This window comes from Bacillus rossius, chromosome 10, assembly GCF_032445375.1.
Source record: "Bacillus rossius redtenbacheri isolate Brsri chromosome 10, Brsri_v3, whole genome shotgun sequence".
Classification (NCBI taxonomy): domain Eukaryota; kingdom Metazoa; phylum Arthropoda; class Insecta; order Phasmatodea; family Bacillidae; genus Bacillus; species Bacillus rossius.
In genome coordinates, this window is record NC_086337.1 from 38,404,580 (window position 1) to 38,422,331 (window position 17,752).

The following is a 17,752-nucleotide window of genomic DNA, read 5'->3' on the forward strand; positions in this document are numbered from 1 at the left end:
GCTGTGACGAGGCGCAGGTGCTGGCGGCTGTGTGGCCTGCAGGGAGCTGTGACGAGGCGCAGGTGCTGGCGGCAGTGCGGCCTGCAGGGAGCTGTGACGAGGCGCAGGTGTTGGCGGCAGTGTGGCCTGTAGTGGGCTGTGACGAGACGCAGGTGTTGGCGGCAGTGTTGCCTGCAAGGAGCTGTGACGAGGCGCAGGTGCTGGCGGCAGTGCGGCCTGCAGGGAGCTGTGACGAGGCGCAGGTGTTGGCGGCAGTGTGGCCTGTAGTGGGCTGTGACGAGGCGCAGGTGTTGGCGGCAGTGTTGCCTGCAAGGAGCTGTGACGAGGCGCAGGTGCTGGCGGCAGTGTGGCCTGCAGGGAGCTGTGACGAGGCGCAGGTGTTGGAGCAGTGCGGCCTGCAGGGAGCTGTGACGAGGCGCAGGTGTTGGCGGCAGTGTGGCCTGCAGGGAGCTGTGACGAGGCGCAGGTGCTGGCGGCAGTGCGGCCTGCAGGAAGCTGTGACGAGGCGCAGGTGTTGGCGGCAGTGTGGCCTGTAGTGGGGTGGGACGAGGCGCAGGTGTTGGCGGCAGTGTTGCCTGCAAGGAGCTGTGACGAGGCGCAGGTGTTGGCGGCAGTGTGGCCTGTAGTGGGCTGTGACGAGGCGCAGGTGTTGGTGGCAGTGTTGCCTGCAAGGAGCTGTGACGAGGCGCAGGTGTTGGCGGCAGTGTAGCCTGCAGGGAGCTGTGACGAGGCGCAGGTGCTGGCGGCAGTGCGGCCTGCAGGGAGCTGTGACGAGGCGCAGGTGTTGGAGGCAGTGCGGCCTGCAGGGAGCTGTGACGAGGCGCAGGTGCTGGCGGCAGTGCGGCATGCAGGGAGCTGTGACGAGGCGCAGGTGTTGGCGGCAGTGTGGCCTGTAGTGGGCTGTGACGAGGCGCAGGTATTGGCGGCAGTGTGGCCTGCAGGGAGCTGTGACGAGGCGCAGGTGTTGGCGGCAGTGTGGCCTGCAGGGAGCTGTGACGAGGCGCAGGTGCTGGTGGCAGTGCGGCCTGCAGGGAGCTGTGACGAGGCGCAGGTGTTGGCGGCAGTGTGACCTGTAGTGGGCTGTGACGAGGCGCAGGTGCTGGCGGCAGTGTGGCCTGTAGTGGGCTGTAACGAGGCGCAGGTGTTGGCGGCAGTGTTGCCTGCAAGGAGCTGTGACGAGGCGCAGGTGTTGGCGGCAGTGCGGCCTGCAGGGAGCTGTGACGAGGCGCAGGTGTTGGCGGCAGTGCGGCCTGCAAGGAGCTGTTACGAGGCGCAGGTGTTGGCGGCAGTGCGGCCTGCAGGGAGCTGTGACGAGGCGCAGGTGTTGGCGGCAGTGCGGCCTGCGGGGAGCTGTGACGAGACGCAGGTGTTGGCGGCAGTGTGGCCTGCAGGGAACTGTGACGAGGCGCAGGTGTTGGCGGCAGTGTGGCCTGCAGGGAACTGTGACGAGGCGCAGGTGTTGGCGGCAGTGTGGCCTGCAGTGAGCTGTACCGAGGCGCAGGTGTTGGCGGCAGTGTGGCCTGCAGGGAGCTGTGACGAGGCGCAGGTGTTGGCGGCAGTGTGGCCTGCAGGGAACTGTGAAGAGGCGCAGGTGTTGGCGGCAGTGTGGCTTGCAGGGAACTGTGACGAGGCGCAGGTGTTGGCGGCAGTGTGGCCTGTAGTGAGCTGTACCGAGGCGCAGGTGTTGGCGGCAGTGTGGCCTGCAGGGAGCTGTGACGAGGCGCAGGTGTTAGCGGCAGTGTGGCCTGCGGGGAGCTGTGACGAGGCGCAGGTGCTGGTGGCAGTGCGGCCTGCAGGGAGCTGTGACTAGGCGCTGGTTGTGGCGGCAGTGCGGCCTGCAGGGAGCTGTGACGAGGCGCAGGTGTTGGCGGCAGTGTGACCTGCGGGGAGCTGTGACGAGGCGCAGGTGTTGGCGGCAGTGCGGCCTGCAGGGAGCTGTGACGAGGCGCAGGTGTTGGCGGCAGTGTTGCCTGCAGGGAGCTGTGACGAGGCGCAGGTGTTGGCGGCAGTGTGGCCTGCGGGGAGCTGTGACGAGGCGCAGGTGTTGGCGGCAGTGCGGCCTGCAGGGAGCTGTGACGAGGCGCAGGTGTTAGCGGCAGTGCGGCCTGCAGGGAGCTGTGACGAGGCGCAGGTGTTGGCGGCAGTGTGGCCTGCAGGGAGCTGTGACGAGGCGCAGGTGCTGGCGGCAGTGTGGCCTGTAGTGGGCTGTGACGAGGCGCAGGTGTTGGCGGCAGTGTTGCCTGCAAGGAGCTGTGACGAGGCGCAGGTGTTGGCGGCAGTGCGGCCTGCAGGGAGCTGTGACGAGGCGCAGGTGTTGGCGGCAGTGCGGCCTGCAGGGAGCTGTGACGAGGCGCAGGTGTTGGCGGCAGTGCGGCCTGCAAGGAGCTGTGACGAGGCGCAGGTGTTGGAGGCAGTGCGGCCTGCAAGGAGCTGTGACGAGGCGCAGGTGTTGGCGGCAGTGCGGCCTGCAGGGAGCTGTGACGAGGCGCAGGTGTTGGCGGCAGTGTGGCCTGCAGGGAGCTGTGACGAGGCGCAGGTGTTGGCGGCAGTGTTGCCTGCAGGGAGCTGTGACGAGGCGCAGGTGTTGGCGGCAGTGTGGCCTGCAGGGAGCTGTGACGAGGCGCAGGTGCTGGCGGCAGTGCGGCCTGCAGGGAGCTGTGACGAGGCGCAGGTGCTGGCGGCAGTGCGGCCTGCAGGGAGCTGTGACGAGGCGCAGGTGCTGGCGGCAGTGTGGCCTGCAGGAAGCTGTGACGAGGCGCAGGTGCTGGCGGCAGTGTGGCCTGCAGGGAGCTGTGACGAGGCGCAGGTGTTGGCGGCAGTGTTGCCTGCAGGGAGCTGTGACGAGGCGCAGGTGTTGGCGGCAGTGTGGCCTGCAGGGAGCTGTGACGAGGCGCAGGTGCTGGCGGCAGTGTGGCCTGCAGGGAGCTGTGACGAGGCGCAGGTGCTGGCGGCAGTGTGGCCTGCAGGGAGCTGTGACGAGGCGCAGGTGCTGGCGGCAGTGTGGCCTGCAGGGAGCTGTGACGAGGCGCAGGTGTTGGCGGCAGTGCGGCCTGCAGGAAGCTGTGACGAGGCGCAGGTGTTGGCGGCAGTGTAGCTTGCAGTGCGCTGTGACGAGGCGCATGTGTTGGCGGCAGTGCGGCCTGCAGGGAGCTGTGACGAGGCGCAGGTGTTGGCGGCAGTGTGGCCTGCAGGGAGCTGTGACGAGGCGCAGGTGTTGGCGGCAGTGTGGCCTGCAGGGAGCTGTGACGAGGCGCAGGTGTTGGCGGCAGTGTTGCCTGCAGGGAGCTGTGACGAGGCGCAGGTGTTGGCGGCAGTGTGGCCTGCAGGGAGCTGTGACGAGGCGCAGGTGCTGGCGGCAGTGTGGCCTGCAGGGAACTGTGACGAGGCGCAGGTGTTGGCGGCAGTGTGGCCTGCAGGGAGCTGTGACGAGGCGCAGGTGTTGGCGGCAGTGTGGCCTGCAGGGAGCTGTGACGAGGCGCAGGTGTTGGCGGCAGTGTGGCCTGCAGGGAGCTGTGACGAGGCGCAGGTGTTGGCGGCAGTGTGGCCTGCAGGGAGCTGTGACGAGGCGCAGGTGTTGGCGGCAGTGTTGCCTGCAGGGAGCTGTGACGAGGCGCAGGTGTTGGCGGCAGTGTGGCCTGCAGGGAGCTGTGACGAGGCGCAGGTACTGGCGGCAGTGTGGCCTGCAGGGAGCTGTGACGAGGCGCAGGTGTTGGCGGCAGTGTGGCCTGCAGGGAGCTGTGACGAGGCGCAGGTGTTGGCGGCAGTGTGCGGTGAGGTGGAGGCGCTGGAGCTGGTGCTGGAGGCGGGGGCGGCGCCCTCCACGCCGGACATCCACGGCGGCTACCCGGTGCATTACGCGGCGCAGATGTGCGGGCCTAACTCGGAGATGGGCAACGACGCGCGCTTCGGCCTGCTGGTGCTTCGCGCGCTCCTGGCCCGCGGCGTCGACGTGTCGGTGAGGGACCGCGACGGGCGGCAGCCCATCCTGTGGGCGGCGAGCGCAGGTCAGTGCCCCGCTTCGCCCCGTCTGTGATGTCGAGCAACTGGAAGCCTACCTTTCACAGACGAGAGAGCCAAACTCCCGATCGTGCATCTTCGGTTTTTTTTTGGTTCATCGTAACTCATGATAACGAATGGTCAATTAGGTTAGGTTACCTACATTGTAAATACTTTAAAATATTGTGGACGGTTGATTTGGTTAGGATAGCTACATTAAAGGTACTGTGAAATCATGTAAACGGTTTCCTAGCCCTGGATAGCTACATATTAAAAAAGTTATTTGCTAAGCAACCATAAAATGATTTTACAGTATTTTTAATGTAGCTATACTTGCCTAATATAACCAACCATCCACAAGGTTTTAAAGTATTTATAATGTAGCTAACGTATCCTTATCGACCGCAAAATTTAATGCCACACCGGTTTATACAATGAGGCAGAACGGAAATAAAAAATGCGAGCATGAACTTCGGGTGTGGCTCTTTCGTCTGTGAAAAGAAGGCTTCGCGTCGAGTAAATGGGTGACCGAGGGGTCCTAGGGATGTGATAGTTATGGGTCCGTGTCGGTACATACCAGGCCCACAGTGGGGGGCAAGCACTGGTGGTAACCTGGGGCATTCGGCGGCTGGTGGCTGTTGGGATGGTTCTCTTCAACCTCTCTGCGTAGCTGGATAATCCCCAGAACCATGCCGCGCCCGAATGGCGTAACCATTCCAGGCTCTAGGAGCCCATGCCTGTGATGGGGGTAACCCTGCCCCTGACATGTAAAAGATCCCCATTCCCTCTATGGATTATACCTTTGAGGTTCATGCACCGTATGGAATGGGCCGCTCGGCATATAGATCCGTGAAAAGATGTCTGTGATGTGGGAGATCAGGGTAGGCGCCAGCAGTGCTACGGACACAGCCAACTGTCTGGTTAGCTGAGTGAGGCTAAGGTGACGACTATGCTGGGTTGTCCTAGTCTGGTCTAGCTGAGGCTCTAACACCTTCCCGATCAAAACGGGGGGAGTTATCCCACGACAGTTTGGTCTAAACTTTACTTGCTCTGGAAGGTTTTAAACGGTTCTGTAAGCCGTCTCCCAACCTACCCTTAAGGTTGGCTGTACGTCACCACGTGGAGTTACGAACTGTCAGGTTGTGACCAAAGGCGTAATTTCAGTTTTTTAACTGGGGTAGCTAGACGTGTCGGTAAGTCTGGGCAAAATAAGTACAGTATATTCATAAAAGAATATTAATAGTATCAACTGTAAGTGTTGTAGTGTGTTGGCCCAAGGTCACAGTTAAAGAGTAACGCAAATATTTTTAGGCAAGCGCATGCGCAAACACTGCTCTTTTTTTTTTTTTTTTTAAGCTTGCAGCAATGTTTTGTGTTCTGCAATTTGGTAAGATTGAATCTGTAATCTCTTCGTACGAGAGTGTTGAACGTCGAAGTCCCTGATCGTTGGATTGGTCGTAATGGTCGAGACGACAGAGCTCGTTTTCGCTGGCCTCCACGTTTAAGAGGGGTCAGGGAGTCCTTCCCTGGGAAACTTTTAAAAACTAGCATTATATTTTTTTTAAGCTGTTTCAGACTATATTAACTAATTAAAATTATAATATACATGTTCCAATAAACATGTTATTTTTCTGTGATACAAAAGTCTTGATTAATAATGAATCAAGAAAGTGCCCTGCTTGTAATATTTTATTTTACTATTGTTTATAAATTATTGGTGTTTTCAGTTCAAAATGGTGTGAATAAATACTGGGCTGGATAATTCTGGGGGGGGGGGGGGGCAACTGCCACCCCCGAATTATGCCTGTGGCTGTTACGTAAAAACAATATTTTTTTAAAAACAATATTGTTCCGACCAAAAACATTGTGGAAATGGTGCTTTTCCACGCCTGATAATGGTAAGTATGAAATATAGTCTCCGTCGTAAAACAAAGTAAATTCCATAAATTGCAGTTATTCAAAACTGTTTCTTAAATGCACACACTACACTTAAGCGAATGTTTTGGGCGTCTAACCAACATCGTGCAGACAAATTTTCCGGATTCAACCGGTTACCATGTGAGACATACAGACGTGGCTACCCCCTGTATCACCATCACTTACTTCACATCGGTATTAGAATGGCGTGACTTGTAACTTGGTTAACCTTGAGGGCTATTTACCAGGTGTGTCATGTCTAGAAAAATAATTATTAAAAAAAAAAAGCATTTCAGCCATTTGCTTCTTTGTAAAAATAAATTTAAGAAAATGAAATACGGAAACACAACTACTTAGCCAGTCCTTGACATAAGAAACTTGGTTCTCTTCAGAAAGATGAACCATGGCGAATATTATTCATGTTGACTTCCAGAAGGTTTTCTCGGTAAACATGTAGGCGCGAACAAATTTGTTTCATGTACGTAAGAAATCGATTCGTTTTTTGAATAATGTAATTTCTTTTTTTTTTCTTCTTTTTTTTTCCCCTCTCTCCCTCACTTCTGGAAGTTCGTGCTGCCACTCCTCCGTCACTCGGCGGGGCGGCAAAAGGGCAAGGACGGAGGTCGCAAGGCACTGACTGGGCGGTCCAGTCGGCCCGTCGCGTCGGTCACGCCACGCGGGGAGGCCCTCCGTGGTCGAAATACCACCGCCGTCGTCGGGCTCTGCTGACATTTGAAAGCGGGCGGCGCCTCGCACCTCCTCTTTCCCTCCCCCCCCCCCCCAACAAACACCCCACTGTGCTGCGATGCCTGCATGATTCACGGCTGGCCCAAGGTCAGCGACTTCCCGTCGGTACGTGGTCACCGCCCGAACAATCGATCACGGGCGGGCAGACTAGCGCCCTGTTCGCTGACCGCCCGTCGGATCGACACGCGGCGAGCGCTCCACAAGGCCGGCCGCATATAGCATACAATCAGTTCATCTCGGAAAAACTTAACAGTTAATCAAAAATAAGTCAAAAAATGTTTCCCCCCCCCCCCCTGGAAGCTACGCGTCTCACACAAAAATGTATTCCTCCAAAAACGTTAAAGCATTGAATCACTAAAGACGTGAACTTCGCAACGAAATTTTTCAAAAGAGAGAATATAAATGTCGAAAATGACAGTGGTGCTACTTCATGACATGTCCATGCACTGTGCTAAAAACGATGGCATAAAGCTGGACTCCAAATCTAGCGGACACCGACTCGGCTGCTCATAAATCATGAACCCGTACGAAGTTTGGGTACGAACCATCACCGGCATGGGCTCCACACCACGTTAGAATGTGCGTTCGTCGATGGGCCCTATGCAAATTTGGTTTCATTTTCTAAACGCCGGTCACGCAATCAACCGAAAGATGTAAAGATGGGGTCTCGTAGAACGCTAATAAAATTAATTTGCCATCGATTTTTCGACTAACTAAAAATTAGTTTCATGTTGGTTAGCGCCATTTACTAGCCAATCAGGATACTGAAAATATGTAAACTCGTTATACCTGAAATGACTTACACCATTAATTAAGGCAATATGCTTTTCAATAGAATAAAAAAAAATTAAAGGGAATATAATATATTTTTATATTACTGTACTATCATTTCTTAATTTTTCCTAAAACTTGAAAAGTGAAATATACTTGCCAGTTGGTTGTTTTTTTTTTTAAAAAAATTCTTAAAATATAATATAAACTATGTTATTTGTTTATTCTTTCATCAAGTAGCTTGTGTTGTGTTCAATTTTTAATCGCTATTCGTTGTTTCCCAAGTATTGCACGATATGGACACTCAATGTGGTAGAATGTATCTATGTATTGTATTATAGATGGAAGAAAGTTAAGTGTTCAAGCACCCGAAAGCATGCAGCTTATTAGCGTGTGAATAGACATACCACTGGAATGTTTGGAGCACATAAGTGTCTAAGTGTGCATCACCACCTGCGCTTCATAAACAGCTAGGCAGGGCCGTTTTTAACAAATGTAAGGCTTGAAAAAAAAACTCCTCTATTTCTGAATTATTTTATATCAAACACACCCCAGAAAATGTTACAATTTCGGTTAATATATTTACAACTCTAAATATTTTCTTCTTAACTATTTAATAAAAAAAGTGACCCGTATCTTAAATTGAGAGGGTGCCAATGTTCTGTGCAAACTGATTTGTTAAAGTTTAGTCTTTACTTGCCCAAATAAAGTATGGAGGTTATTATACTTAATTTTAACGGAAATAAGGGTGAAATATCAGCATTGTTCCCACTCACTTTGCCGGGAGATGGGGGACAGTGCCCACTTGTATCCACTTGTCTCCAACACTCATGGCTGCCCTTCCACTAAAAACCCTACCTTAATGCTGGGAGCACATTGGGACGAAGGACTTATACGCAGTGCAGAGTAGTGCAGACTGCAGACCCATCACGAACATAAGCGCGCATCGAAGAGCAGTATTCTCGGAAATGTATTTGCGGTCGGCATGATGAACGCATGCCCGTTGCTCTTAGATCTCCGTCTTGAATGTTATTCTGATTCGAAAATGTAAGTGTAAGGCCGCAACCGTACGCAATCGGCCAAAGAAGTAACGGTCCCAAGTTTCATCCTTTAAACCCCATGAGGCCGCTCAGCTTTGGTCAGTGTTTCAGTCGTATTGGGCGCTCTCAAACATAGAGTAGGTACCGTGATCTTTTTCAATTTTTACGACTCTTTACCAGCATTTTTAATTCTCCTTCGCTGATGATGCGCTGCGTCGAATTACGCAACTACGTCCACCGCCGACCAGAAACTGAGATTCCTGTAACTCTTTCAAATGATCATTTGGTCCGAATGGCGGTGCACAATGAAGCGTATGGTTCTTCTGGTGCTTGTAGGGTTTGCATCACACGGTTTTGCACGTGGGCCTTGGGAGGCGAGACATTGAAGACTGTCATGGTGTCCTAATGACCTCGGGCTTTGCCGGGGTGCTGGAGTGCAATCTGCGACACTCGCCAGATGCCTCACCGAAGAGGACCACCGAGGACCTAGTGTGTGTGATGGGTCCAACCTAATACATTAGAAACCAATACAAGACACCTTCACGAATTTTATGTGACAAATCTGCAGTTGTTGTCCCGCCAGTCCGATATATGGCAGGAGATAATTGCAAAAGAGTTAACTTATTTAAAATTTAGAATGTCAAAAATATTATAGTAAATTAAAAAAATATTTTCGCTTATAAAATTCGCGTATTGCCAAGTGAAACCTCTGGGTGCTTTAAATTTTCTAATAGAAGTGAAAAATGTTTGTCGCCAGATAATAAAATTAATTATTTAACTCTACCTGGGAGGTATAAGACACTATGTAAACTTTTGGGCTAAATGCCGTTTTAACCATAAAATTGACCACCGTTTGACGTTCTTTCCGGTGGCATACAACACTAAGATCTACGATATGTAAAAAAAAAATCACATTTTTTTTGGGCAGAAAATAGTTGAGTAAATAAACGAGGCACTATTTAAAATTATTTAAAACTACTCTCATGAAAAAATATGGTTTTTGTGACATATGTAGTGTGTTATGCTTCCGAGGTACAGAACTGTAAACTGATAAAAACTAATTACAGTAGTGTCACCCCATGCCACTGTGTAGGTTATTCGTCGCACGGTCGCCTGTGCTGATGGTACAGAGCTGTCCGGTCTCTGTCCGGTCTTCTGGTTCCTAGTGTGTTTTGGCAGGAAGACCGCCGTCCCAGTGTGCGCCTGGCTTTGAAAAAAAAAAAAAAACGGCCTTGCGCGTAGAGACGTAAAAGGGGGGGGGAAGCATAGACGGGGCTGTAGCACGTGAGTGTCGGGGGGGAGCATAGACGGGGCTGTAGCACGTGAGTGTCGGGGGGGATGCCGCCGCGCGCAGCTGAGGTGCTGTACCCGGGTGTTGTGCGTGCACGCAGAATCACCCTCCAGTGCTTCCTGTCCTTCAGGGAGCGCCGACGCCATCCTGGCCCTCGTCAACGCCGGCGCCGACGTCGAGGCGGACGACAAGGACGGACTGACAGGTGAGCGACGACTGCTTCCTCAGCACACACACACACACACACACACACACACACACACACACACTCCCAACCCACGAGCAGGGAGACAGAGTGAGGTCCATAAACAATTCTGTAATAGTTGCACGATGCAGCAGAAAAGACACACTTCAGTGCCAGCAACAGAATTACATGTCGAGGGCATCATACCAAAAGGGCGTATCAACGAAAATGCAAGTTTACAAGGGAGTCATTTAAAGTTTGGCTGTTTTTCCCTTTCTTTGTCTACATAACATGGTAATATCATTCGATTCATGGTTATGTCTTTCAGAAGCTCTGAATAAGTGTATATGAACCTAATTGGGTTATATTACATTTATCTCGATATTGCAAAAAAGTGTTGATACGCCCTTCTGGTATGATGCCCTCGTGTGTAAAATAACGCGCACTCCAGCTGATTTGAACTTTCGAATTCCTGCCAAAGTGTTTTATTTTTTTGGATACGAAAACATTAAAACGTGAAAATACTTGGCATAGTGCGTTGCCAATCTGGATTTCATGCAATAGTTGATAAGAATTGATGGACAAGTTCATTTCCAAGATGTTCAAATTACCTGGAATGCGCTATGATGTTCTACACAAAAGTCGGTTAACAAATGGAAGGTAGGTTTTTTTCCCACACAGTCTGTATTTCTGTACTTCTTAGGCTCAACTACGTTCGAGCCGAAAATATGATGCCTTTGTGGAGTCAAATTCTCACATTGGCGCAAAACATGCATCCCTTCTAAAGCGAGGTTGAGTTCTGCAACGAAACCATAATGTTTAGTTGCCTTCTGAAAGTGTTGTGACAGCGACAAGATCCGTTAACCGCACTTGAATTGTTTTGTACTCAACTAGATGAATCTTCGTTGATTAAAAAGATCTAGTCCCTCAAAAGTCATTTGGCTGACGTTTGGGGAACCAATGATACTCTTACAGCATATAAAATGCTGGTTCCTCAGGTGGTTGGTGACCACTAGACCTGTACTCTGAATGTCCAGAAACTTACTTGGGCATTTAAACCTAAATAGGCAACTGGCCCCTTCCAGAGCCAGAATTTCCGCCATTTCATTTCTCTTAACGCCTTCATGTCCCGGTACCCACGCCAATGAGATTTTTCGGCACGCAAACAATTTATAATTTATTTATTGTTTTCAGGCCCTAGCAAATAATTCGCGAGTCAACCTTGACCACCACTAGCGTCTTCAAAGCTACCTGGTTTTCGGTACAGATTATCTTGTAGCTTTATAGAAAAATAATCATATTATAGATTATGTATGTTTACTTAAAGACTACTCTGGATATAATCCTTTTTATAAGGTTTGCAAGAGTAGTTTATTTATATTTATTGCACACATGATTATATTTTTAACACACATATATATATATTATATAATATAATACAGTTTATATTATATAATAATTCATATCCTTTTAGCTTGCTTATACAGGTTTCCAGGGCGTTATTCTGTCATAATTCTTATTCTTATTTTCAAAGAGAGATCTGGTGTATATTTTTAATTCTCTTATTCTTAATTAATTCTTTTCAGTTCATTTATCTAATTTGATATAATATTCCGGCTGTTCGATTACACTATACACAAGAAGAACAGCCAAAGAAACTTGTGTAGGAGATTCAAAGAGTTATTTTATTTTTCTGTAGTAAGTTATTCCGTATCGGAAAGCAGATCTTCCATCAGAGATTGTTCGTGCATCCAACTATCGAAACGCTCCAGTCTCTTGGATACTTCAAAGGTGTAATTTCTCCATATGTCATAAGTCTTCTTATCTCTCACAATTTGATTAATATCCTTAATATCAACATCCTCCATAGCCATCTTCCTTGTGTACTTGTTTCGTATGTCTTCTATTTTAACGCAATCATTTAGAACATGCTCTACTGTGTCTTCTTCCATGCACACAGGGCACATAGGGCTTTCCACTAAGTTAAAAGAGTTTAATTTGTGTTTAAAATTCCCGTGACCTGTTAGGAATTGTGAAGTGTAGTGGTCAGTACTTATCCATGAAAATTTCATCCGTTCTTCTATTGAAGGGAATATATTGTGTGTATGCCTTCCCTTGTCAGAGTTTCGCCACCTTTCTTGCCAGATTTCAATATTTTCTATGTGAATTCTGCGATATTTTGAAGCAGTGTATTCCTTGTTCATCTTTAATATCACAACTTTTGCTCTTTCTTGTATTAGTAGGTCTATAGGTAAGGCTCCAGCGATAACCTGCAGTGCTTCTAAAGACGTAGTTCTGTAGCTTTTTGTTACAGCAATTAGAGCTGTTCGTTGGGATGAGTTTAACCTTCTTCTTACATGTGAATTGCGTAGTAGTTCATACCAGACTGAGCAAGCATAGGTAAGTATGCCCAGGTATACTCCATTGTACAGTGTTGTCATAGTATTAGTGCTCAATCCTACATTTGTAGGTTTATGACTCCTTATTTTTTGCATTAACAGTAGGGCCTTTTGTGATGCTTCTTGTATGTGTTCTTGGTATCCTGTTCCCGTTGTGATTTGTACCCCTAGATACTTAACTTTTTGTTTTATCTTCACTATTCGTTCTTGAAATCTTATTAAAGGTGGTCTGTCTTTATGTAATTTTCCCTTTAGTAATACGCCTTCAGTTTTTTCAGATGATATAAGAAGTCGGACACTGCTTGCCCAGGTGTTGATAGAGCGTAGAATAATTTCTGCTGTCTGCTCTAATTCGTAGCGTGAAGTAGCGGGTATAATGAGCAAGCCATCATCTGCATAGCCATATATAATGTTATTTACTGGTAACTCAATTTTCAGAAGCTCATCAAATATTATATTCCATAGTAGCGGACCAAGGACTGAACCCTGAGGACAGCCCATGGAGAGCTTCTTTTCCACAACTATGTGGCCCAATCGACATTCACACTTTCTATCTTGCAGAAAGCCCCTTATGGCGGCATACAGGTTCTTAGGTGTGTTAAGATTCTTTAAGCGCCATAATACTTGAGGCCACCAAGCGTGGTCGAATGCTCCTGCTATATCTATCGTCACTCCAAGCACATATTTTTCTTGTAGGTTTTTAATATATTGATTTACATCGTATAGCGCTTTTTCTGTACTATACCCTCTTCTGAAGCCATACTGCTGTTTATCTATTCCCTGTATTACTTCCAAATAAGCTGTTAGTCTTGCATTAATGAGCCGCTCATAAATTTTTCCCATGTTAGGCAGCATAGTTAAAGGCCGGTATGACTTAGTTAATTTCGGGTCCTTAGCATTTCCCTTGTATATGATTTTGAGAACTCCTTCCTTCCATATTTTTGGAAATGTTCCTGAAGATAAGCATAAATTATACAGATGTAACAGTACTTCCTTGATTCGAGGGTAAGCTCGCCAAATTAACTCAGTTGTTATATTATCTTTACCTGGTGCTTTTCGTGGTTTTAACTCTTTAATGATCTTGTCAAGCTCTTGGATGGTGAAAGAAACTGTGTCTTCTGTATCAGGCAGTTCTTTCATCGCTTCTCTCTTCATCTTTTGAATATTCGTATCTTCATCTGGGTTGTCATTAGGTAGTAAATCATGTAGAATAGTTTCCAAATTTTCTGTAATGTCAGTAATTTGTCTATTTGCCATCATCATCCCAGGGATTTCAAAAGAACTTCGTACTTTGCCAGCCATCACCTTGTACACATATCCCCAAGGGTCCATATTCCCCTTGTTAAGGACAAGTTTTTCCCAGTATACCTTCTTCTTTAATAAAATATCTTTCTTATATTTCTTTCTCCTTATTCTGTACTGTTGTAAAATTAAAAGTTTATAAAATCCATTTGCCGCTCTCTTCATGATTCTTCTTAGTCTTTCCAGATCTCTTCTAGTTTCTTCTAATTCAACATCCCACCAGGGATTTCCAGGAATAATTTTCGTTTGTTTCCTAAAGCATTTCTCACAGATATTCTGTAATATAATTGTTAATCTCATGGCGAGTGCTTCTGCGGAGTTATATACATCTTCTTCATGTGATAATTCATTTATTTTGCTTGTTATTAATTCATCAAACTTCTTCCAATCCGCGTTCTTATGTATGTACCGTGGACTTATTATTATGGGAGGCATCTCAGTTCTTTGCAATTGGATTTCATAAGTCATCAATCTGTGGTCACTTGAACTGTCCAGATGAATCTTCCATTCATTGACTCTTTCTTTCATGTTGTTATCAGTCAATGTCACATCAATGAAAGTCTCAGTATTAGTTGCTGGTGATAGATATGTTCCTGTTAATGGATCATCATTAATAACATATAGATCTCTTTCCATGATAAAATCGTTCATGATCTCACCTTTTTCGTCATTCACTGGTGAATTCCAAAAAGAAGATTTTGCATTTGTGTCTGCACCAATTATTATATTTTCATGTCCAATTGTATCCAATATTGAATTAAGCTTATCAATATGTACTTCAATAGGATCTGAGAATTGAAAATAGGATGAGATAACGTATATTTTCATCATCCTCATCTGCATGATCATGCAAACATGATGTTCATTAGAAATGCCGGAGAGTAACATCGTAGTTAGAGTTTCATTTCTAATCCAAATTGCCGATTTCGGATTATCTCCTATTGCATATATTAAACCATGGATTCCTGCAACTTGCCCACGTAATACATAGGGTTCTTGTAATAAGATCACATCAAGCTTCATTTTTTCTGCAATCTTATTTAATTCAGCACTGACAACAGCTGAACGTTGTGCGTTTAGTTGCCCTATTTTTATGTTATTTTCATATTTCACCATAATTAGTTCTTTCTATTTCTCTTTCGTAAGCTCTCTTATAGGCAGGGCAATCAGTGCTATCTACCCTATGCTCGTGTGGTTTATTCTCTCGTCTGCAATTTGCACACTTATTTCCTTCATTTTTCTTACTACATTCTGTATACTTATGCCCATCAAGTCCACATATAGAGCAGATAGTTTTGCTTTTACATTTATGTGCGGGGTGTCCGTAATTCTGACAGTTGAAACATCTAGTTATTGACACAAAATCCCTAATTTTACATGCAGAAAAACCAATATACATATGTGTTCTGCTTAGCAAGATATTCCTTATTTTAGGTGTGCATTCAATGACAAGGTGCACTGTTTCTTTATTATCCTTTCTGCCGCGTCTTGTTCGCACCATGAAACCAGCTCTGAACTCCTCCAGTGAGACTTCATCTGCGCTCAGATTCTGAGCAAATATTGTGCCAGCTATATCAGGGTTATCGAACTCCCTAGGCACGTCGTACATAATAACTTTCGGGCCCTGCTTTGTAGGGCGCTCAGTACGTAGTCCTAGTTTAGATATTTTCTCATCTTTTTGCAGTTTTTCAATCGTGCTGGAGTCTTGTGCTTCGATTATAATTCCTCCTTTCGAAATTTTCCTTATTCCTTTGAATTTCAGCCCATTCTTTATTGGATCAATGTTCTTTAAGATCTCTCTTTTGGTGGTGTCACTTGTTTGAGTTTCGTCACTTGGCAGGACAATCAGCAACTCCTTCTTCTGTTTAGGTATGATCTGTTGACGAGTAGTCCCTCCAATTTCAGCTGCACTTGTTACTTCCGCATACGTCTTCCTTATCACAGGGCCTTTACTTAATTCTATCCCCTTTATCACTCCGTTAAGCCGGGAATTGTCTATCAGAACCTTATCTAATAGGCCTTTTAGCTGTGTTACTCTGGGCAGAATATAGTTTGTAGATGCTTTGTTAACCTTAGATATCTCTGTGGTACAGATACAAACACCTATATTGACCGAGTGACCGTCAGTTTCTCTTCAGCCTGGAGTACAGTTGTTTTAAATCCTAGCGACAGTGCTAGCCGAATCTCTAATTAAAATACACCAGTTCCTGCACCTTGAACCAATCGATGTACGGGGTTTTCGTGATAAAAATATGAATTATCAAAAAAATCCCGGGACAAAAAAAAGGTTTCGTACTGTTTTACATTTTTAAGTAATAGTGTAGGTGACTTCTTGCGATTTGCGTGCTTTGTAAACGACTATGACTGTCTTGCTATGGTTGCGTGTAGCACTGTTTCGTGGCTTACAAACCTAGTCTGTGTATTTTTTATATTATTTTTACAAATAAGCACTTTAACGTTCATCCCTTTCGTTTATTTTAATTCATGTTATGTGTAATAACACATTATAATGAAAGCTTAAATGTACACACACACATACAGAATTTTCGTAAATGATCTTATGACGGAAGACAAAAAAAAAATTCTGCTAAGTTGCAGGTGCAAACAGTAGCACGTAAAAATTCCACCTTGGAAGGCTTCAGGTTCCACTCCACTGGCTGGGAGGACGAGCGATCGCTCACACTTGTTATCCGTCCGCGCACGTGTTCAGACATTCACTGTCTTAGTTCCCGTGGTTAGCTGAGCGAGGTACGGGACTGAGGCGGTGACTATGCTGGGTTTGTGGCCCTGGTCACTGGTCATTGCCGATGCTCTAATACCTTCCCGATCAAACATCAGGGAGTGATACCTAGCAGTTCTGTTTAAATTTATTGCTCTGGGATGTACAAACGAACTGGAAATGTCTCCCACCCTACCCTGATGGGGCGCATATGAGGGAGGGGATCGTGAGAATGCCGGCCGTAGGTCGGAACAATCTGTACAGTTCCCCGTGTGATGTGGGAGATCGGGGTAGGCGCCGGCAGTGCTGACAAAGGTCTACAGGGCTAATGACACAGCCAACTGTCTGGTCGGCCGAGCGAGGCAGGGGGCAGAGGTCTCTGGTCATAGCCGAAGCTGATGAAAATGGGGGAGTGATACCCCACACGCGGGAGGGGACTGGCACGAAGCTCGCCCCCTGCAGCCCTGCACTGCGCGGCGTCGCGCGGCCACACGGACTGCGTGGAGACGCTGGTGTCGCTGTGCGGTGCAGAGACGGACGTCATCGACAGCAACGGCTGCACGGCGCTCTTCTACGCCGCCACGCTCGGCCACGCCGACTGCACCCAGCTGCTGCTGGCGTACGGCGCCGAGCCCAACCGCCAGGACCGCAAAGGGCGCACGTGAGTCGCGGACAATCTTACAACTTACGACCGATCCAAGTTACGACATGTCTATGTTTTGACATCTCTAAATTATGACGATTCCAAGTTATGCTATTTCTTAGTTATGTCATTTATAAGTTACGGCATTTATAAGTTATGCCCTCTATAAGTTATGGCATTTCTACGTTACGGAATTTCTAAGTTATGGCAGTTATAAATTATAACTTTATGAATTATAAAAGTTCTAAGTTGTGATAGTTCTAAGTTACGACTTTATAGTTTATGTGGTTCAGCGTTGTTCTTCTAAAGGCGGAATTACAATAGCCCGTCGCCTCCGTCCGTCAGTCCGTCACCGCCACTCATCTGGCCAAGCGATTTACAACTTGTCTCCATCCGTTCGTCAGAATATTTCCCCAAATAAGTGCTGCCATTAATCCATGTTTCTCTCTCGGAGATTTATAAAGATGTTGTTTGCTATTTATGTCATGTTTATGTAGGCGTTGTATTGGAATTAACTCGGAAAAATTCAAAATCGTGATTAAATTGTTTGTATATTAGTTTTAAGAACCACAATTTTAACACCCAAAACATCTGAACGACCAACAAAAACACTAACAGGCTGAATTATGATAACAATTAACTGCCGCGGTCAAAACCACAGATAGCTATAATCCATCCATCCGCCCGTCCGTCAAAATATAAGAACTTTCCAAGCTTTTGACGGACGGACGGATAGAATTTTT

The 17,752-nt window shown here is 47.3% G+C and overlaps 1 protein-coding gene across 1 annotated transcript in view; it reads left to right on the forward strand.

Moving 5' to 3' along the window:
- Positions 1 to 17,752, forward strand: part of LOC134536319 (uncharacterized) — a 66,356-nt gene that overhangs the window by 25,870 nt on the left and 22,734 nt on the right. Inside the window, exons 5-7 of the mRNA XM_063376071.1 lie at positions 3,765 to 4,004; positions 9,893 to 9,967; positions 16,829 to 17,027. Coding sequence (XP_063232141.1) covers positions 3,765 to 4,004; positions 9,893 to 9,967; positions 16,829 to 17,027 — 514 coding nt within the window. The remainder of the gene's footprint in view (positions 1 to 3,764; positions 4,005 to 9,892; positions 9,968 to 16,828; positions 17,028 to 17,752) is intronic.